The sequence below is a fragment of the Barbatula barbatula genome (assembly GCF_947034865.1).
Source record: "Barbatula barbatula genome assembly, chromosome: 25".
In the NCBI taxonomy this organism is placed as follows: Eukaryota; Metazoa; Chordata; class Actinopteri; order Cypriniformes; family Nemacheilidae; genus Barbatula; species Barbatula barbatula.
Window position 1 is genome coordinate 10251302 of NC_136788.1, and position 19787 is coordinate 10271088.

Genomic DNA, 19787 nt, shown 5'->3' on the forward strand with positions numbered 1-19787 from the left:
CGTTTCTGATTTATATTATTTTTATTTGTATAGTTTTGTTGTTGATAGCGTAAGTGCAAATGATTGACATTTCTCTTGTGCATGCACTCTTGCAGGCATTCTTTGCAAAAGATTACATCTCAAATCATCCAGAGGATGGAGACAAAATTACTCGTCTAAGAGAACTGATGTTCGAACAGGTATATAACACAATACACAGTAAAACTGCTGTTTATCTACTCTGGTTTACTACACCACTCTCTGGAATTCTTGATTCTGATTGGTTGATCAAGCATTCCAGTGCCACATATTTTTTATATCGACCCTCTCAGAATACAGTCATTTCAAGTCAAATCAATATTTCAGATTCACTTATTTATTTTTTATTTGGAAATTGGTATTCTGCTCATTACCTGTATTGTCAGCCTGATGATATTGCAAAATAAACACCCTCACGGTGAAACAAAACCAAATCAGCCATACTTATTTCACAAGCAATATATACTTTTAATGTTTTGTTTGTGTTCATAAACCAAATATATTTTGTACCGTATATATTCTATTTGACTCTGTTTTTACACAGGCCCATATTCTTGAATTTGGATTGGCGGTTCATGAGAAGTTTGTTCCACAAGACATGAGGCCGTTGCATAAAAAGCTTGTGGACCAATTTCACGTCATGCGCTCCAGTCTGGGAATTCAGGTGCGTGTCTGAAACCTTCATGTGAAGTGATGTTAAACCTGGTACTAAAACTTAAAATGTTGTGTTTTTAGCCGCAAGAGTTTCCCCCTTATGTGCGTGTCAGTCCATTGCATTTTGCCAACGGCAGCCCGCGCACCTGTAGGACCCCTGTGCCCAATACCATCAGCCCAGAGGGAGGCCGAATCGTGACAAGACGCAGGTTTGTATAACCTTCGTTTAAATATTTTTCCCGTGAAAAGTTTGTTTAAAGGGACAGTTCACACAAAAATGTAAATTATGTCTACATTGAATCACCCTCTTTGTTCCAGATCTGTATACAATTATAAAGATTCAAAGATATTTGGAAGAATGCTTGTAGCCAAACAGTTCTTGGCCACCATTGAAAACCATAGTAGGGACAATTATAATGAAAGTCAATTGTGTCTCAGAACTGTGCTTTCCCAAATTCTTCAAAATATCTTATTTTGTGTTTAATAAAAAGGCATAAAGCGATTTTTCTGCTTTGGTAGTCAATGATGGCCAAGAACTGTTTGGTTACAAGCATTCCTCCAAATATCTTTACATCTTTATAAAAAAAATGTTCCTTTAAGAATTTAGATAATGAAGTTCGACAGGTTGGCAGTTCAGAATACACCCACACACTTGTTGAATTTATCCACAATCTCTCGCTTCTCTCTCTCGCTCCCCTCTCAGTCCTCTGAGCTATCCAGCTGTCAACAGATACTCCTCATCCTCGCTGTCATCACAGGCCTCCAATGAAGTGAGCAACATCACCGGCCAATCAGAAAGCTCGGATGAGGTCTTTAACATGCAGGTGACATACAGCTCTAGTTGGAATGAGTACTGTACCTTCGTATTATTTATATACGTGTCATTTTTGAGTGAACTATCCCTTTAAGAAACCAACATTTGGGGTTTATTTTTGCAGCCCAGTCCGTCTACCTCAAGTCTCAGCTCCAATCATTCTGGTTCACACAATGTGAACAGCTCAGCACCCTCAAGCAACAGAGGTGAGAAATGTCAATGGACTATAAGCAATACGTCGCTCAAAGCAAACGGTGCTCACAGCTCCCTGCGTCATTTTACCGCACCGCCTCATTTCCCCTGTTATTTCATATCTCTCCAACTCTTACACTACGTATCCGTGTGCCTCTTCATTAGCTTCACCGCTGCCGTCTGACAAGCACAAGCACTCCAGAGATAACACCTGTCTCTCTCCACGGGACAGACTCTGCAGTGGCATGTTCCCAAGCCCGCTGGATCCCACACAGGTCAGTGGAGCTTTCTTTATTCACCCTTATATTGTTCCAAACCTGTATATGACTCTTTCTACAGTAGAACACGAATGAAGATATTCGGAGAAATGTCTCCGTGGTTTTGTGTCCATACAATGGAAGTCAATGGGGGTCGATGGTGTTTGGTTACCAACATTCTTCAAAATATCTTCTTTTGTGTTCTGCAGAAGAAAGAAGGTCATACAGGTTTGGAACAACTGGAGATTTAAAAGAAACGTTCCACAGTAAAGTGTAGCGGATTCACAAAGATTTGTATCTTTTGCAGAGAATGATTCCCTTCCAAATTCCGGTGGAGACATCATTACCACGCTGTGAACCCAATCTTCCCACACCTGAGACAGGTATTGGCAGTCACCCGCTACGAGATACGGCAAAATCGGTTTTGTACAGCTCAATGACATGCTCTTCTTCCTGTTTCTGTGTGTGTGCTGAATAGGATCCCTGTGCAAGAATGTAAGGTCATTGTCTCCAATGCCAACAGCCAGGTCTCCACAGAAGGTGAGTAGTTTATACATAAATCACTGTAAAGTGTGGTTGATATCTCATTCTTTTAGTAATACAGCCAGTAATAACGTATAAATAAATAGTTTTATGTAATGCTTAAACAAATATTTAGACATTATTGTCTTAGAAAAAATGTTTAATGTCTACGTTTGTATATTTTTTATTTTGTTTGTTTATTTATTTTATATTTGTATTGAAGGGAAAACTGGGTCTGCTTGTAGAGGCATTTATTTGTTTATATTTTATTTAAGGGGAAACGGGGTCTAGTTGCCACTGGCCTTTATCATTTTTCTTTTGGCCTGCTGTTTTTTGAGGCATGTTGTAACAAAAGTTTAATGTGTGTTCGTTTCCAAAGTTTTAAGGCATGTGCCTACATTTATTAAAGAATAAATTAAACATTTTCTACTGTAAAAAGTGTGACAACCACCCTTGGTCTCCTCTGTGTAAACGAATAAATGTCAAATATTGTTTGTTAATCATTTATAAATAAAAAATTACACTCAAATATTAGCGACCTACTAGCTTACAGTGAACATCCATGTTTCATGATGTAATTTGTCCTTGATTCTGTTCTGCAGTCAATGGTCCCGCCCCTCACACCCTCCCCCACCGATGGTCTGCCAATGGGTAGCCTGGCATCTCACTCCCCCGCCCGTTCTGGCAGCTACAGCAGTGGCATCTCCTCCCTCAGCCGCTGCAGCGTCTCCGAGACCAGCGGGATAGACCTCCCACTGCCCGACCCGCCTCTCCCTCCTGCCGTGCCCGCAGATGCGCCCATTCGGCGGGGTAGCAAAACCCCTCCGCCCTACAGCGTCTACGAGCGAAACAATCCCCGCCGCGCGACTCCGCTTCCCCACAGCTTGTCGGTGCCGCCCAGTACGGACAACCCCAGTCTGACCGCCAAACCCCAGCTGAACCGCATGCAGCGGATCAATTCAGAACCCCGCCACCGACCCGTCCCCAGAAAGGTTTCTCAGCTGTAGTGTGTCATCGGTAACAAGGCCGTCTGAAGTCGGGACTACGTCACAGTTTTTTTTGCAGTAGCCTACTGGAAAATAACAGTAGCCCAGGTTGCATAGTTGCCAATGTTTTCGAATGCAAAGAGGATTGGTTTTTTGGATTTTGAATCTAAAATCAAGCAGAATTAGCCTATTCGTGAATGTCTTTCAAAATATTTGTTTATTGATATTATGAGATCATCTTCATTTTGTTGGTTTGGTGACTTAAGTGGATGGCAAAGTAGAGTAAAGACTAAACTGGCCTTAATATATCCACGTCAGTACCAGAAAAGCCATGAAGAGATTACGAATGCTTCGAGATGGCATGTAATTTACAGCAAAATCTGAAGATCTGGCAGGTCCATATCCCATTTACAATGCTTTGAAATCTATTGCTAGCAAGGTATTTTTGATAGAAGTACAAATTCTACGACTGTACAGCCTTTCTTTTCACACTACGACAGTTGTTTTTCGCTTACACAAACGGAGGCGTGCAGCTAGACCTGCGACTTATTTGAACCGCTTTGTACTTTCTGGAATGGCTAAAAGGTGCTACATATTTCTTAGTGGTTTTTTTCGAATGTAGCCTTGTATCTACCGAAACTGCCTGACCGTTAAATGTGCCATGTGATGAAATTGTGTGGTCTCCCAGTATTGTGCCAAAGATGCAAACAGTATTAACTTCTTTGTCAGTGAGAATAGTTAGGAAAGCTTAACCGAAGTTAGCGCGACCTCTAGTGCTCGATGATGTTTTTCTCCAACCGTGCACAGAGGCGTAGATCTTCACTGCATGGGGCATGAGCAGTACAGAGCAATATAACCATTGTAGTTTGCAGAGAGTGATATAAACAAAATATCATCCATAGTTGTGAGATAAGTGTTCCTCTGCAGCCTATCCCACATGAGAATGCTCAACGGTGATCACTTCTGAACAATATCGGGTAGATTTATAAAACTGACTTTCTTTATGCTTTGAATATGAAAACTGACTTATTGGTTAAGGTCAGATATGAACATTCAAAGTTCTTATTGGATTTCACATCATAGGCAACAAATGGAAAATTGTATAGAATTATTTTTATTTTGAATGTTTTGCTAATCACATATATATTTTTCTTCCAAAACAAGAATTGCGATTTAATTTCTCAAACCTCGTTTTCAGATACAAAATGAGTCCTTGCTCTTGTTTATTTATCACTTTTCATATTTAATATGTACTGTAACTGTTACCATGGAAACAACATGCTAGAATGATTTTGTTTGTAATATTTAGTTTATTATGTATAGTTTGGTTTTACTTTCATAATAAGATTTAGTTTCTCAAATCTCATTAACACAAAAGCTAAATGAGCCCTTTTCCGTTTTTTATCATTTTCATATTCAATATGTACTGTAATTGTTACCATGGAAACATACAAAAAAATGAATATCACTTGGGCTGATTGTCTCATTCGAAACATTTAATTTCAAAGTAAATCACTTTTTAGACAATACAAGGGCCACATTTTAAGGAAGAATCTGGATGGAGAAAACAACTGCTTTTTCACTGCCATCTTAAAAGCCCAGATCTCTTTAATAAACACTTTGATACACATTTCATATTTATAGTTGTTGAAATGAGCACCAGTATTAAAATGCCTTCGTAAACGAAGGCCAGTTTACATTCTTGATTGTTGTATAGACGTTTTAAATGGTCTAGACATGATACAAACAGTTAAGCAAAAATAAGGATTGATTTGATTGCCTTTAATTTTTGTAGATAAATACAAAGTTCTGCTTAGTGCTGTATTTTTGGCAACCCACAATTTTTGAAGCGAGAAACATCAAATTAATGTTGGAATGCATACAGATGGACAATGTGATTTGTTTGTAACCTATTTCACGAATGGCTTTGCAGCTCTGTTCCCATAAATCCATTTTATGAGAGTTGCTCATTTTAGGCAATCATGTTTTTTGTAATTTCAATGGATTGCCGATCGCCAGTCTGTAGGACTTCAAATCTAGCCGCGCTTGTATCTCTCCTCTTCTTTCCTACCACTCTGGTTTTTATGGATTATGCTCTTTCCGTTCAATTTTTTGAACTTGTAAAGTTGTACTTTATATCACATGATGGGATGGAAGTATTCCATATAACCTGTGTTACAGATTTTGTACAAAGGTGTTTATATGAAAATGTAACCAGTTCATAGCTTTGAATGTTGCAACTAAAGTTTTTATTTGTAAATGTTGAATATTAACCATTAAACAAATAAAGGTTCATTGATGTAAAAATGTTGTGGTTAGAACTAATGGTTATGTCTTCAGGTACTTACAAACATTCAACATGTTGTTTTACACAGTCTGAAGCTGTAATCCATAACTTATTCATAACTGATTCGTGTTCATATTCAGTACCCAGATTAAGTAGTTTTCCTGTAGCTCAATGGTAAGAGATCGTGGGTTCGATCCCAGAGGATTACACATACTTAGAAACAAAATGTATAGAATAATGCAATGTAATTTGCTTTGGATAAGCGTCTGCCAAATGCATAAATGTAAACTGTATATGCTAAAATGATAGGCTTGTAGATTTATAAATTGAGCTGTCAGGTATCATTTTGCGAGAAATGTTAGTCTGATGTCCTTTGACTGGACTTCCGTAAAGACAAGTATGTAAATGTCCCTGCAATTTTATGTTTCTAACAAAGATGTCATAGATTGTAGGATTGCGTGTGTATATTTGAATTCTGCGCAATTCTACCTAAGAATAAAACATTCACGGTCATTTGAATTGAACAAAGAAATGATTTTCTTTGTCTTTGAACGTCTATTCAGATGCGTTCGAGCATCTCTCACTTCCACCATAGTATATTTTGTAAGGCGACAAATCGGGAGGGCGTTAGGACCCGGGAGAAAGCAGTCACAGCGCTACGTCCTACTGAACGGAGCGACGCACAAAACGTAAAGACATTAGGTGAGTGTACCAACACGCTGCTGGAAACTCCATCATTTAATCTTTACAAACACCAAAGTGCGTATGCGTCATATTCCTACATGTCTAATAACCGTGTCAATGCAAAATAAAATGTATCGCGTTGTCCTCCAATTGCCGCGATTTAATAGTTATGGCGTGACCTGTCAATCCTGCATGGTAGCTGTACAGGCTAAACTGCAGATGTGAACACACACACACAAACTAATGACGTTCTCCGTTCACAACAACACGTGCTGTGAGAAAATGACGTTTGTTTGTACCGCGGAAGTGTATTTAAATAGCCGATTTCAGTGACCAAGGTCATTTTTGGTTATCTTATACCTGTTAACTGCCAAACGAAGCGCATAATATAGATAATACTCGTTACTTCCGGTCATCATTTATAGTTATTTTATTCACAAACTTTGTTTTTTTATCTGTTTCTCGCTTACGATGAAAGTAATGGACACAGTCCACGCCGCAAAGACGTTGTTTGACCCCGAAAACGACACTAACCAAATCACGACTGGTGTGCAATTGTCACGTCACAGGAGAAAGTAAAATCACTTGGGCTTGGATTCACAAATGTGGACAGAACCTTACGGTAACCAAACCTCAACCCTAAAGATAACGAATCGCCGTTATCTGTAGTAATGCTTGGTAGTCTGTGTGTATAATAATTCATAAGCACAAACACGCATAAATGAATGTTCCTCGTGTGAATGCATTAAGACGCCATCATTGGGCTAATTTACACTTCATATGTCTTAATGAATTAAATTGCTGTCTGATTAGATATGAACATCCCATTTATTTACACATGGCCACATACATAGAATACCATCTGAATGCATCATAATTCGATCTATCAATTGAGCTACAGGGACAGTAGACTTCATATGATGCTAACGTACGAGTACTTTCCTCAACATAGGTGCTGAATTTAGTTTCTGGGTTACTTGATCAAGTCAGCCGTGGTTTAGTTGCTTCTTGCATTCTTAAAATGCGTAATTCCAGCTTTATGTGACATGTTCGGTCTGGACTTGAAATATCAACTCCGAATGAAATGATTACCAATATACTGAATCATCTGTTTATATTTGACTAAACCCCTGTTGATCGAGTGTAAACGTGAGAAAAATATGACGTTTTCTATTTGATGAAAGGAAATACGCACAAGTTACGGATATGACAAAACATCCATACGCTGTAGGATTTCTGTGAATTCTAATGCACAAACCAGAAGTAGGAATAACCAGTGGAGAATGAATGGCTCTTCATAGTTTGTTTTCATTTTCATACACCCATTCATGGGTAATGGTTGTGACTATTGTGAAACTGGCAGTTTAAAATGCTTAAAAACTTTGAGACCTTACATATGTATTCAAAACATCAAACAATGACATCTGACCTTTGGTAAAATCGTTATTTTCTCAAGGAAAGGTTGACTTTTTCGTGAAATAGCTCATATGGTTGTATATTATATTTAGGTCATGTGGTCATTATAAACTCCGAAGCAGATTTTATGTGCTTTCAGTCAAAATTTTGAAAGATAACAGGTTTTATTATTTTAGATTCGATGACGTCATACTTACAAGTGCAGGCATTGCAATATTTTAATCACATTTATTCAGTCAGCGTAGTGTTTGTTAAATGCGTTGTTAAAATAGCTGTATGCAGAAGAACGTGGGCCCATGCATCAAGAGAACTAAAAATGACCTTGTCAAAAGAGGAAACCTGTCATTGCCGCTTTGATTTACCCTTAAAGCTGTATGTTCACTAAGCACTTTTGGACACATTTGATGACTGGCGCAATTAAACAGGTTACGCTCAGGTATGCATAAACAAACGTATTAGGCTGCGGCTTTACATTATGCAGGTGGCACATTTGACAGCATTACTTGCAGGATAAATGGTTTTGAAGTTTTAAACCAGAAGCATGTGATAAATCGGTTCCGCTGGCACAAGACCACCATGCACCATTTCACAGCTGTGTGGAACGGTCACATAATATCACAGACGTATTTTGCTTTCAAGTGTAGAGACGCATCTTTAATTGGGCTCAGCCACAAAGAAATCCATCTGTAGCACACCTGCTGTGACAACTTTAGTTCTCATTTTTCTGTTTTTTTATCTGCGTCTGTAAAGTGCTGGCAAACGCCCTCGACTTCTCTAAAAAGGAACACAAAATTTGAAAGGAGCATTTTATGAAAAATTTACTAATGCATTTTTTTTGATCACTTCACACCAGGCCTACAATCACCCATCTGCCCACTTTTAAGAATAACTTTAGATGCTCCATTTCACACACCTACCTGTATGAGATACCCGTGGCATGTGCCAAACCATATATAGAATGTCTGGGCATTACAGTGTCCAATTCCTCTCCATGTACATTGTGAAATGCATGATTCTAGAAGTCTTTTAAAAATGGTTGTCATGTGTTTTGTTGCTTGGAGCGATTGGCAATCTTTCATTGTACACGGTGGTGAGGGATTATTGTGGGAACAACCTGACAGCTGGCACTTGGCAGATTTGCCCAGAACACTATAGATAATTTAGTCGCTTGCTGTCATAATAGTTCATTAGTCTCGCTGTTGTGTGAGATGCATCTTTTCACGAGCAGAGAGTGAATACGTAACAAAGATTTTAAGCGCAGTGATAAATGCATTTTAGCCTATTGGTTGGCAATTTGCATAGTGGCGCAACGGACGAAGTGTGTCAACATGAAAAGACAAAAAACTGACCCATTGTACTTTTTCATTGAATTTAACATTGTTATCACTGTGTATAACTGTGCTCTGCATGTCAAAAGTTAGCTTTTTTGCTAATCTTTCTAGTGCTGACGCAAACTGAACTGTGGCTATGTTGTGTCATGGCGGAAGGTGTCAGACATGCCCTTCATCAAGCGTTGATGCCGACACACCACATAAATGTACAGTTACGGTGACAGACACGACAAGGTTGCAACACATTAAAAACGTTGAACACGGCACCCGTTCCATTTTATTTTGAGTTTTGTACTAACCTGTCGCAACGGCTAAAATACAGACCATATGATGTTCTTAATATGTTTGTGTTTATGCCACATTCATGCACGATGTGAGACCGCAACAGTAGAAAAAAAAAGTTTCTTACATATATCGATTGTAGCTTGCCACGTATGGGCTGGTCTGGAGAAAAACTTAAGACAACATAGAAAAGATAGCTTTTCTAACAGATCATGTCGTACGCTCATCATGTCGAGACATCATTCCATTTTTGCATGACATTACTTAAACGTCTTATTAGTCAGTGTTAATATTTTATTGATTGTCTTGTCTCTGATCAGCCTGATCTCATGGGAATTTGTAACTTTTTTTACGAGGTGGCTAGTTTGTATCAATTCGTATAAAGTGAATTGTATAGTCTGTGATTCTTTTTTTGCCTAGCTTCTAGACCTTTCTTCAAGTGCTCACCAGTAAATCTGCAAAGCTTCTTGTAGGAGACCTAGGGGGTTTGCGAAAGCTGTATGTACTGTGCGTAACCTTTTGTTATGCAGACCTAAGGCCTGAAAAATGAACGAGAAGCATAATTGCATGCCATGTACCTAAAATCAACTTTTACGCTGCCAATTAATGATATTAAAGCGAGCGTACTCTTGTCACATTTAATTTCTATGCCTAGATGGGTTTTCTGCCCTAATGCTTCTGCTTTCTGGAGTTAGTCATTAGGAGTTTGCCAAATAAGGTGTAGTTACTAAAGCGGCCAGATGATCTTTATTTAATTAATTGTTTTTTTTACTTGTTTATTCTTTCTGACCGCACACGCCCCTCATTGAACCTCTCCGTTTGATTCAAACAAGATGGATGACGCTCAGAGCCACACAAGGTTTTGTTTCCATCCGTGATGATCTTTCACGCATGCTGCCGTTCTCTGTTGAGCACGATTCTCTCCTACATCCTTGAAACATTTTTTTGTCTTAATAAAAACATCCCTGTTTGTGGAGATTTCATTTATTGGATATGATATCGCCAAATTTGAGAAGATATTATCATGCTGTCTAGTTAAACTCCTTGAACAAGCCAAGGTCATATAGTCTGTTTGCACTCATCTTTTTGTTCTGTCTCTGCAGGCGATGTCGCAGGCAGGCTTTGGGAGAAGATACCTCAAAGCCTTTGTTGGCGGCTTTTTTGTAGCCGTCCCTGTGACGGTGTCTGTTTTAGATTGTCTCGGCTATGTGGCGCGCGTGGATGGTGCCTCCATGCAGGTGAGATGTCCTTGATCTGCCTTACCAACTTCTTTTTGTAATGTTTTTGGATTTGGAATCAAACACTTGATCTATTTAAGCCTGGTCTATAATGTTTTATTTAAGTTATGGGTACCGCTGTTCGGTTCATTTGACTTTTTTAAAGAATTGTTATTTATATTTAGAATTAGGGTTTTCTTATATATTTATATATATTTTATTTTTATTCAGTAATTATAGTTTTAATGTTAATTTTAGTTTACTTTTTAGCAATTTTGTTATGATTTTATTTATTATTTTGCAATTTATTTATTTTTGTATTGCTTTGTAAGTTTAATTCATTTTCTATTCAGTTTTTTTCAATTAATAATTTTAGTGCCTCAACTTAAATCTATTTCATTTTCAATAATTTAAATACAATTGAAATGTATTAAATTACAATAATATTTAGAATAATATTTGAGTGTCGCTTAGTTTTAGATTCATTTAGCAAATATGCTATAGAAATGCATTGAAAACCGAAGCTTCCTGAACATTTTACCCCAACGAAAATTAACCACGGTTTAACTAGAGTAACCATATTTTTTTACTTGTAGTAAAACCATAGTAACCAAAAATTTACTCAATGCTTGACCATGATCATATTTAATGATGTTAAATGGTAATCAATCTGCCAAAACCGGGTTAAACTTTCACGTTAAATATATGCAGTATTTTTCATAAGGGCAAATTTTGACAAAGCCACAGGGCCACAGTGTTTACACTTTAAACTCAGGTGACAGGAGAAAGTATATAAACGTTGAAAACTTACACATTGTACCTTTAAGACTTTATTGCTTAATCACGGCAGATGTCCTAAAGACCACAGAAAAAAAGACCTTGATAGACGATATCATCTGACACCCCCGTGCTCATTCTACTAGCCAGATAGACGCAATGCTTCATTATGCACCTAATGACCAATAACCAAGCAAAACACTGTTGTTGTTTTCATTCTGGGCCCCACTCGTCTCTCTGGGTTTTCCATCTGAGTTCATAGTGCTAGATTCGCTAATGGCTTTTCCTGGCCCATCCACGGCCTTCCAATCCAAATAACTCACTCCACGGACAACATTGAAAGCCGACATCAATACAGAATGAGAAAATGTGTCTGAATAAAAAAAGATAGCGCGCCCAGCTGTGACAGATAAATTCGCCAGGCGAGAGCGCTCGCCGGGATATTTATTTTAGGAGGACAGATAAGAGATATTTCTGTCAATTATCTCGGGAACCGTGAAATGGCTCATCGAGATCCCCCTTAATGATTCATTGGATGTTTGTGGATCCAGTCGGCTAGCATGCTTGAAAGGCCCCGTCACACACAGGTTGTTTGATATATTGACAGAAAACAGTTAAGAGAAAAATAAATTGTCTGAAAAAATTCTGTTTAGAAGGTAGATGTTATTTTTAGCTTCAACGTGTCAAAAAGCAGAGAAAAGACCAGAGGTGTTATTTTTTAGGATGAAATTAAAGACTGAAAGAAACACTTTGAAAAGTTGGTGACAAAGTTTTCCAGATTTGTGGAATGAAGGATTAAAACAATAAATCGTAAACAATTTTGATCAAAAGAATGAGAAAAGAATAAAGGTTCCTAATCTCTCGAAACTTGGATCTTGGGGGGAACATAAAACCCAGAGCCTTTGAGGATCCATTGTGGTAATTTTTGTTTGACCTACGGTTAGTACATTTTTCAAAAGTAGCACACAAAAATATAATTATAACTGAACTTTTGTTCGCCAGCCATCTTTGAATCCAGAAGGAGGATCATCTCCTGACGTCGTGCTCCTCAATCGCTGGAGTGTGAGAAACTATCATGTCAAGAGAGGAGACATTGTGTCCGTTCTGTAAGTAACCTCTTTCACAAACCTCGTTTTTGTCTCTCGCCACAAGCGTGTTCCTCAAAAACAGTCCCTGCGAAGAGACTTCATGGCCGTAATTTGGCAGATAAGATGTTTTTTGGACAGAACATCATGTTGATTGCGTACGCTTGAACCTTTGTGCCAGGTGTTACGTCGAGTTGCCAGCCAAACAGGTTTTTTAAATGCTTTGACAAAACCAAGCTCCTCTTTGAGAAAATTGTAGTTCTCCATCCAGAGATATCAGGACCCCTTAAAAGTGCTAATTCGACAGTTTCGATGGCTCTCCTATCTGCCACCATTCCCCTTGACCTTGAACCGAGCTGTTGGAGTATTGTATGCTAACTCGAGGAGAAACGTTCTCGGGATAATGAGCGTGCTGTGTTTTAAGGGTTACTGTCTTTGCAGGTAATTGGCATGGATTCAGTTGTCTGATACACTTTAATGCTTTATATCAAGAGCCTTTTTACAACCCTGTAATCTAGACTTCAGTTAGGTGCTATAAATTGTCTACTTTTAAGCGTGGTGTGTATTTTGAAGCACGATGGTGGAAGTAAAGCAGTTGTTTGGGGGAAGTTCTCATTGATCAAGCATTTACCCAACTGTGTTCACTGGTTCTCACTGTTCTGATAAAGGTTCCCAACAGATGCCTTGAAACTCAGGACACCGATGCACCAAATGTGCTCTGTTGGTCTGAAATATGATCTGAAGATTGATTAGTTCAATGGTTACCTTCGTCATAACACGATTCAATATCAGTTGGGTTTCACTGGCGACATGTTAAAAAGTTCAACTTGATCCCTGCAGAGTACTACTCACTGAGGTTCTTATACCACTGTTCAAAAGTTAAGGGTCACTTACTAACTTAATCCCACAATATAAAATAATGGTAAATTCATCAAAGCTATGAAATAACACTAAAGTAAAAGGGAATTACAGTATTTGCTAGTTGCACAAGATGGTGCCGGTTGAGCTTTTGGGACATCAGAGTCGGCAGAGTAATTTCCAGTCGTATAACACTGTATAGAGCATGTTAATCGACGTCACACTGCGTTGAAAATCTTGGGAGGGTCGTTCAGGATAGTCTCAGCCTCAGAATTCAACACGATCGACTATACGCTTAATTCTTAAAGGTATGCAAGGTTCACTGCATACATTTTTTATCATTTTGTTGCTGTCGACTTTTGACACGTTCGTAAATGTTGAAAGGCTCTGTTTCTGCGGGGACATTTCCACGCCTCTAAACATGACACAGCGCAAAACGAAACCGGATTGGTTGCTTTACCATTCAGTCATTTGGCCTCTTAGGCGGGCCTTGGCCAAACAATGTGGCGATAAGTCTGGCTACGTGAGTCTACGTTCAGGAACAGCCTGTGGTTCTTTCACTTTCGATATCTCCATAAATCAAACAAAACAAGTAACGGTACATATCAAAACAATCATAGCAATGCAATATTATCCTTCCAATATGGCGGCGACACTGCAACATGCAACATAGGGCTTCACATTCTCAATGGGAAAAGGAGGATTTTTGCCAGCAAATATGGGTGTTTTTTAGATTAAAAAGAAGTGATAGTATAGATACTCTTTACATTGCTGAGCACTTTGTTAAGCCAAAACAACTCGATAGTGTTATACGAGCAGAAATTAGTCTGCGGACTCTGGCGTCGCAAAAGCTCACCGGCGCCGTCTTAAGCAACTAGCCCATTGTGCCTTCTGGTCGGTTTGTCGAAACGATTTGTGCTGGTTGCCATAGCAACGCAAAAAGTGACTACCAAATCTTGTTTTTGATTTTCATTTTAGCCCCAGTATCTCTCTTACATTAAATAAAAATTTATTAAAAGCAGTTTTGAGAACACGACTGGCAGATCCTACCTAACCCAAAGATGGCACTCTTCCCCTGCTGGGAATTCACTGTGCTGGGAACATTGTGTTCAATCTTTGTTAAACTCTTGGGGAAAAGCTAACGCTGCATGCTAATAATCCTGTGTAAACTTGACTTTAAACCTGCTGCTGCTGGGGACTCGCATAAAATCATGATTTTATAGTTGCTTTAATTCTATGTATTTTATTGGTGAAGAATGTTTTTTATTTTTCTTGTGAGTGTGATTCGTTAAATCACTTTTCTCTTTATATGAATATTTTAATAATGCTTGTATATTAAAGGAATACTTCACCTGAGAATAACATTTTGACTATGTCTTGTATCCACAAGATAGTTCATAGATGTTTCTTTGTGAAAAGTGTGTCATTTGATTAAAATCTGCCCTACTGCGGCATGCCTCATGAATCTCATTCTCCATACCGCATATTTGAACTGTTACATTATGTTTGATTATGACATCAATGGCTTTTGGTGTCAATGATGTCAAAACTGATGCAGATCTAACTTCAGAGCTAGAATGCAAACATTTTTATAGACCTTAATGATAGTTTTATGGTGTTTTTCTCCTTTTCTATGATCGGTAGCGTGGTCACTGTTGTTGCATATTGTTCGTTCTTTAAAATTACTTATTTGTTTAAGAAATATGGTTTGGGAGGCTATGCTTTAATGTGAATGCTATGTGTATGTGCGTGTATTTTAGCTTACTTTGGCGTGTTCAATGTTGATATTATTGGGACTTGTTTCAAAACTTGTTTCCAGAGATCTTTCAGTCCATGGAGTAATATCTTATTTACAGAACGTTCTTTATCTTCCGACAGCAATCGATCAGGGAAATGGTTCTGTCAGGGTATTTTCTGCACCGAGAAAACATTTTGTCATGCTTTTGGTGTAAACATGGACAGACTTGACGATTTTATGAATTGCCATTCATACATAATCATTTCCAGTCAGCTGTCTGGAAGCTAGTTCGTCCACAACATTATTTGGCCAGTAGTGAGAGTTCTGCATTTGTGAGGAATGGGTCACAAAATTCTCGTCTTTTGAAATGATGTGTTTTTTATAAACGTTTTACATGCAACCACGGAAAGAGGAGGAAATAAAATCAGTTCTCACTAGAAGCCTTGAGAATGGGGGAAAAAGCAGATAAAATCCATTGCATTGCACCACGGCATGTCAAATTTCTCTCTCCTTTTTGCTTTGAAGTGCTCTGGCCAGAAAATGGGATCTCGTTGGATTGGGTTGTGTTTAATTAGCCGTCTACATGGAAGCCGGTTCAGTGATGGTTCACGCGTCCTCTGAGGAGCTTTACGAAACTAGATGGAGCCTGTAACTGAAGAGTTTTGCATTCAACTCAGGGAGGGATGATACAAACAGACGCTAGTTAGGTGTCTTCAGAAATACTTTGCTTATAAGGTTAGATCAGCACAGGAAAGATGTGTCTGGAATAGAGGCCTCTTTTTCTGTCTTATGAAGTTGGAAATTTGCAAATGTTAGATTTGCATTTATGCATTTGCCAGATGCCTTTTGCCACCTTAGAAGATCAACAGCTGTAAAGGAGTATAGGAACGTGTACTGTGTATGTTGTTGCCATGACAACAAGCGTGCATCTTGTTTCTGGCAACTATGTGCAAGAATAAGCGACTTGCATTCAGGAGCAGTGCGTTATTTCATATATACATTTAAAAAGCCATTTAAACATTATTGGATTGTTTATCGGTAATTTCAGTATTTGTTATTAAAACAGTAAAAATTCTGTCATCATTTACTCATCCTCTTGTTATTTCAAAGCTGTATGACTTTCTTTCTTCTGTAGAATACAAAAAAGATACTCATTGATTTGCAAAACCAATGCAAGCCAAAGGGTTGAACGTTGTTCGGTTACCAACATCCTTCAAAATATATATTTTTGTGCTCCACAGGAGAAAGAAAGTCATACAGGTTTGGGTGATCCCAAAATATGAATCTGAACTGCTGGTCAAATGTTGTTGGGCCTGTAAAATTTAACCTTCTCGTAACAAATTATCTGTTCCACAAAGCCAAAACCTACGTATTTCACATATTAAGATGACATCATTTGCTTTTCACTCTGGAACTTCCACTTCACAAGCACGCATTCTCCTCAGCATGAGGTTTAATATCATTGTCGTGCCCTGTGTGTATTGCTCAGCTAAAAAGAGAGGCTTGGTTTCATCTACCGAAGATTGTTATCGGTTATTGCTTTGAGGTTTTTGTAGATTTGACTCATCATTGCGCTAGTGATGCTGCGAGACTATTTGTGTTAGCAAGCCGCAGATGAGTGGGAAACTGTCACAGCGGAGGGCGAACAGAAATGACCTCTTCAGAGAGAGGCACACAGGGACCAATAGAAATTCATTTCAGTAATTTGATGTGATTTCTTTTATGCAGAGGGATCTTACAAATATTTCGACCGCAGTTATCTCCGTTTTATTATTGGGTCTGAACTGCAAGATGAACATTTCACATTTTGCCTCGAAAATTTAATCATGAGTGAATGAATTGCTCACGGATGCTTTTTTAAAGAACCTCGAGGCGTATGCCATCTTTTCTGTATCAAACAGCCACAGATATTAATTCAGAGGTCATGCATCCATCATCGTTGAGAAAGATGAGTTTTTGAAATCTGAAATGCCTTCCGCAAGCAAAGAGAGTAGAACCAACAGTGATGTGCATTCACAAGGGAATTTTTGTAGATTCACAGTTGCCAATACTGCAGTGGCCTATTTAATGTGATTTATTATATAATTTGTAATCTCGATATGAAACTACATTAGCCACACTCATGCATTGAAATGGTCTTCAATCGCAAGCGTAGCTGTTTCAGGTTCGTCGTCGTGCCTTTTGGTTGTTTTGCGTGTGATTGGAGCTGATATATGTTTCTCTCTCTCTCTGGAGCTGTGCGGTTGGACAAACATCAAAGAGACTTCTCTGGCACTCATCGGCATCAGGAGCCCCAGTGTAAAATGAATTACTGCGGGATTGTAAGTTCCCTCATCTCCTACGTGAACTGTAGCCTCTGCCCACAACATCAGTTTGATGTTAGTCTCTTGACATATTTAGGACGTAATAGACATGAGGTTGGATGATCCACCAGATGGGAATTTTGTCTTGAAAGTGTTATGTAGGTTTATATACTTGCTGTATGTAAGTGCATCGGAAAGGACGATTGGTGTTTGCTGTGGGGTTTAAAAATCTGTGTTAACTTAATATTGTTTTTAGTTTTTTCTGTATATAGACCACCTTGCAAGATGTAAACTCTGGTCCAGAAGCACTTCCGATTTCAGTTTTTATTTATTTCTTATTCGTTTTTTTTTTATCTTACACAGCTACATAATTAAATGGTAAATCTATTTATTTCACATTTTAAATCGGTTGTAAATATTCAGTTGGTTGTATTTTGGTTGAAAGTTGTGTATTGTTAAAGATCTGAAAACGATGTTCTTTTGCTCTTGAAGATTAATTTAAATTCAGGTGGGTGTAGATCCCTGAACATGTTTTTTGGTGTAAATTGTTATTGTTTTGTTTATATATTTATTTTTTCATTTAGTAATGTCTTTCAGAAGCTATTCAAATACTTATTGTATATGTTTCTCAGAAAATGTAAAAGAAAATATTTTTTACACCCACCTGACTTTAAATGAATTGTGTTGACTTCATGATGGCATCACTGAATGTTTCGATCTATTGTAATAGTTGTGTATAAGTCTCTTGGTTGTCCTCAATGTAAACCGATGAATCTCAACTGAAATTTTCAGCATTTTGCAAAGGGGTATGTACAATTTTTTCTTCAACTGTATACTATATGTATATATACTACAAAATGTGCTCTAAAGTAAATTAGTTTATATATTGCGATATGAACCTTTGACTACAGTATATACATCTATGTTATTTAAACATTAGTTTTGTATTTTTGTTGTTTTTTAGTATTTCATATTAAACCTCCGATAAAGAAAATGACTTCAATCCATCTGGGTTGTCACGTTCGCAAACTTAAATTATACCAGCCATGTTTTCTTTCGAACCCACAAACAGCAGGGCCATGGCAGCGCCGTATTTCTGTCCCTCAGTAGTTCGAAAACACTCATTACAGTCAGGTCACACTGATTCAGTCCGGCCCAGCCGTCCACAGCCCTGCGCTAACCTCCTGCTCACTTTATTATCAACATCAGGAGTGTTACAATTCATTTCCCCAATGGCCCCGGTATTAAATTCCCAGTCACACTTGGGAAGTTAGCTCTTTATAGAAGCCATGGTAATGAGTGTTAGAGAGATAGAGGAGACGTGGGCATGGCAGATTAAAACGACGTGTCAACACACTAAGCTTCTAATAAGAAAGATATTCTTTAGGGGTATAACAGGCTGGTCTTGGACATCCACAAAAGAGAATGCGGCCCGAAGATAAAGTTTCATGAATTACGATTTTATTTCCGTGCTTTGACTTCTCGGTTTCACCGTTTCTTTTGCCTTTTTTAGAGAATGAAAGAAGCAAAGATATTGCATGCAACCTGAGCTGTATAGTTTAACATACAGTATAGTGTTTATGTAAAAGAATATTTTGAAGACATGAGAAAAATCTGCACTTATTTTTGTGATTATTCAGGCCTGTCACCTCTTCTTTTTCTCTCCTATGTTCTCCTTGCTGTATCGGTGACCTTCGCCAGCCATGAAGGGGCTGTGGGAAATGGCTTAATTTGTCAGTTACGGCATCGAGTGTTGTTTGTTATTCAGTCTTTTTGGTGCATCGACACGTTCTCCATCTTTGAGAGTTTGCACCCTCTTGTGCTGTCATTTCCTCACAGCTATCTTAGACGAAACACTCCCCCCACCCAGACTCAGATAAAGATTGATCTTACTTTTCCTTTCAAAGACATTTTTCCCTGCACTCAAATATAGCTTAGAGCCTTTTTTCACTCCTGCCTTGACTGAAAAGAGACCGTGTGTGAAAGAATCACTCAGGCTGTCTTAAGTAAATGCTGAAGGAGCTGCAGTGGTATACGCTCACCTCCAGTCTAGACCTCAGATATTTATAAACCATTATTAATTCAATTCAATTCAATTTTATTTATATATATATATATAGATGGTCTTTACTTGAAGGTTAATACTGGTAACAGAAATCTTTGATTTAAGATTTACCTCCATTGAAAGCAATGACAATCCAGAGTTTTTAGGAGGGGGGTCTTAGTCTTCTATCATCACACTCATTGAGTTGTGTCTCGGCTGGGATCCCCGCGGAAACAAACTTGTAGCGCATGGGGAAATCTGAATCCACCCGCTCCATTACACAATCAGATTTGCAAGTAGCGGGTAAACATTTAGCAAACTT

The 19787-nt window shown here is 38.3% G+C and overlaps 2 protein-coding genes across 5 annotated transcripts in view; both read left to right on the forward strand.

Annotated features, from left to right (window-relative positions):
- Positions 1-5754, forward strand: part of dock4a (dedicator of cytokinesis 4a) — a gene marked incomplete at its 5' end in the record, with an annotated part of 57125 nt that extends 51371 nt beyond the window's left edge. Inside the window, 9 exons of the mRNA XM_079449908.1 lie at positions 96-179; positions 563-682; positions 754-881; positions 1376-1496; positions 1611-1692; positions 1844-1953; positions 2243-2318; positions 2414-2475; positions 3060-5754. Of these exons, the coding sequence (XP_079306034.1) occupies positions 96-179; positions 563-682; positions 754-881; positions 1376-1496; positions 1611-1692; positions 1844-1953; positions 2243-2318; positions 2414-2475; positions 3060-3464 (1188 nt within the window). The 3' untranslated portion in view covers positions 3465-5754. The remainder of the gene's footprint in view (positions 1-95; positions 180-562; positions 683-753; positions 882-1375; positions 1497-1610; positions 1693-1843; positions 1954-2242; positions 2319-2413; positions 2476-3059) is intronic.
- A 599-nt stretch (positions 5755-6353) lies between these two features.
- Positions 6354-19787, forward strand: part of immp2l (inner mitochondrial membrane peptidase subunit 2) — a 68240-nt gene continuing 54806 nt past the window's right edge. Inside the window, exons 1-3 of one of the 4 annotated variants that reach the window (XM_079450711.1) lie at positions 6354-6432; positions 10547-10681; positions 12440-12543. In XM_079450711.1, coding sequence (XP_079306837.1) covers positions 10550-10681; positions 12440-12543 — 236 coding nt within the window. In that variant the 5' untranslated portion in view covers positions 6354-6432; positions 10547-10549. Of the gene's footprint in view, positions 6636-6672; positions 7037-10546; positions 10682-12439; positions 12544-19787 lie in introns of those variants that run through there. The other 3 variants (XM_079450712.1, XM_079450713.1, XM_079450714.1) reach the window with 3 other exon arrangements.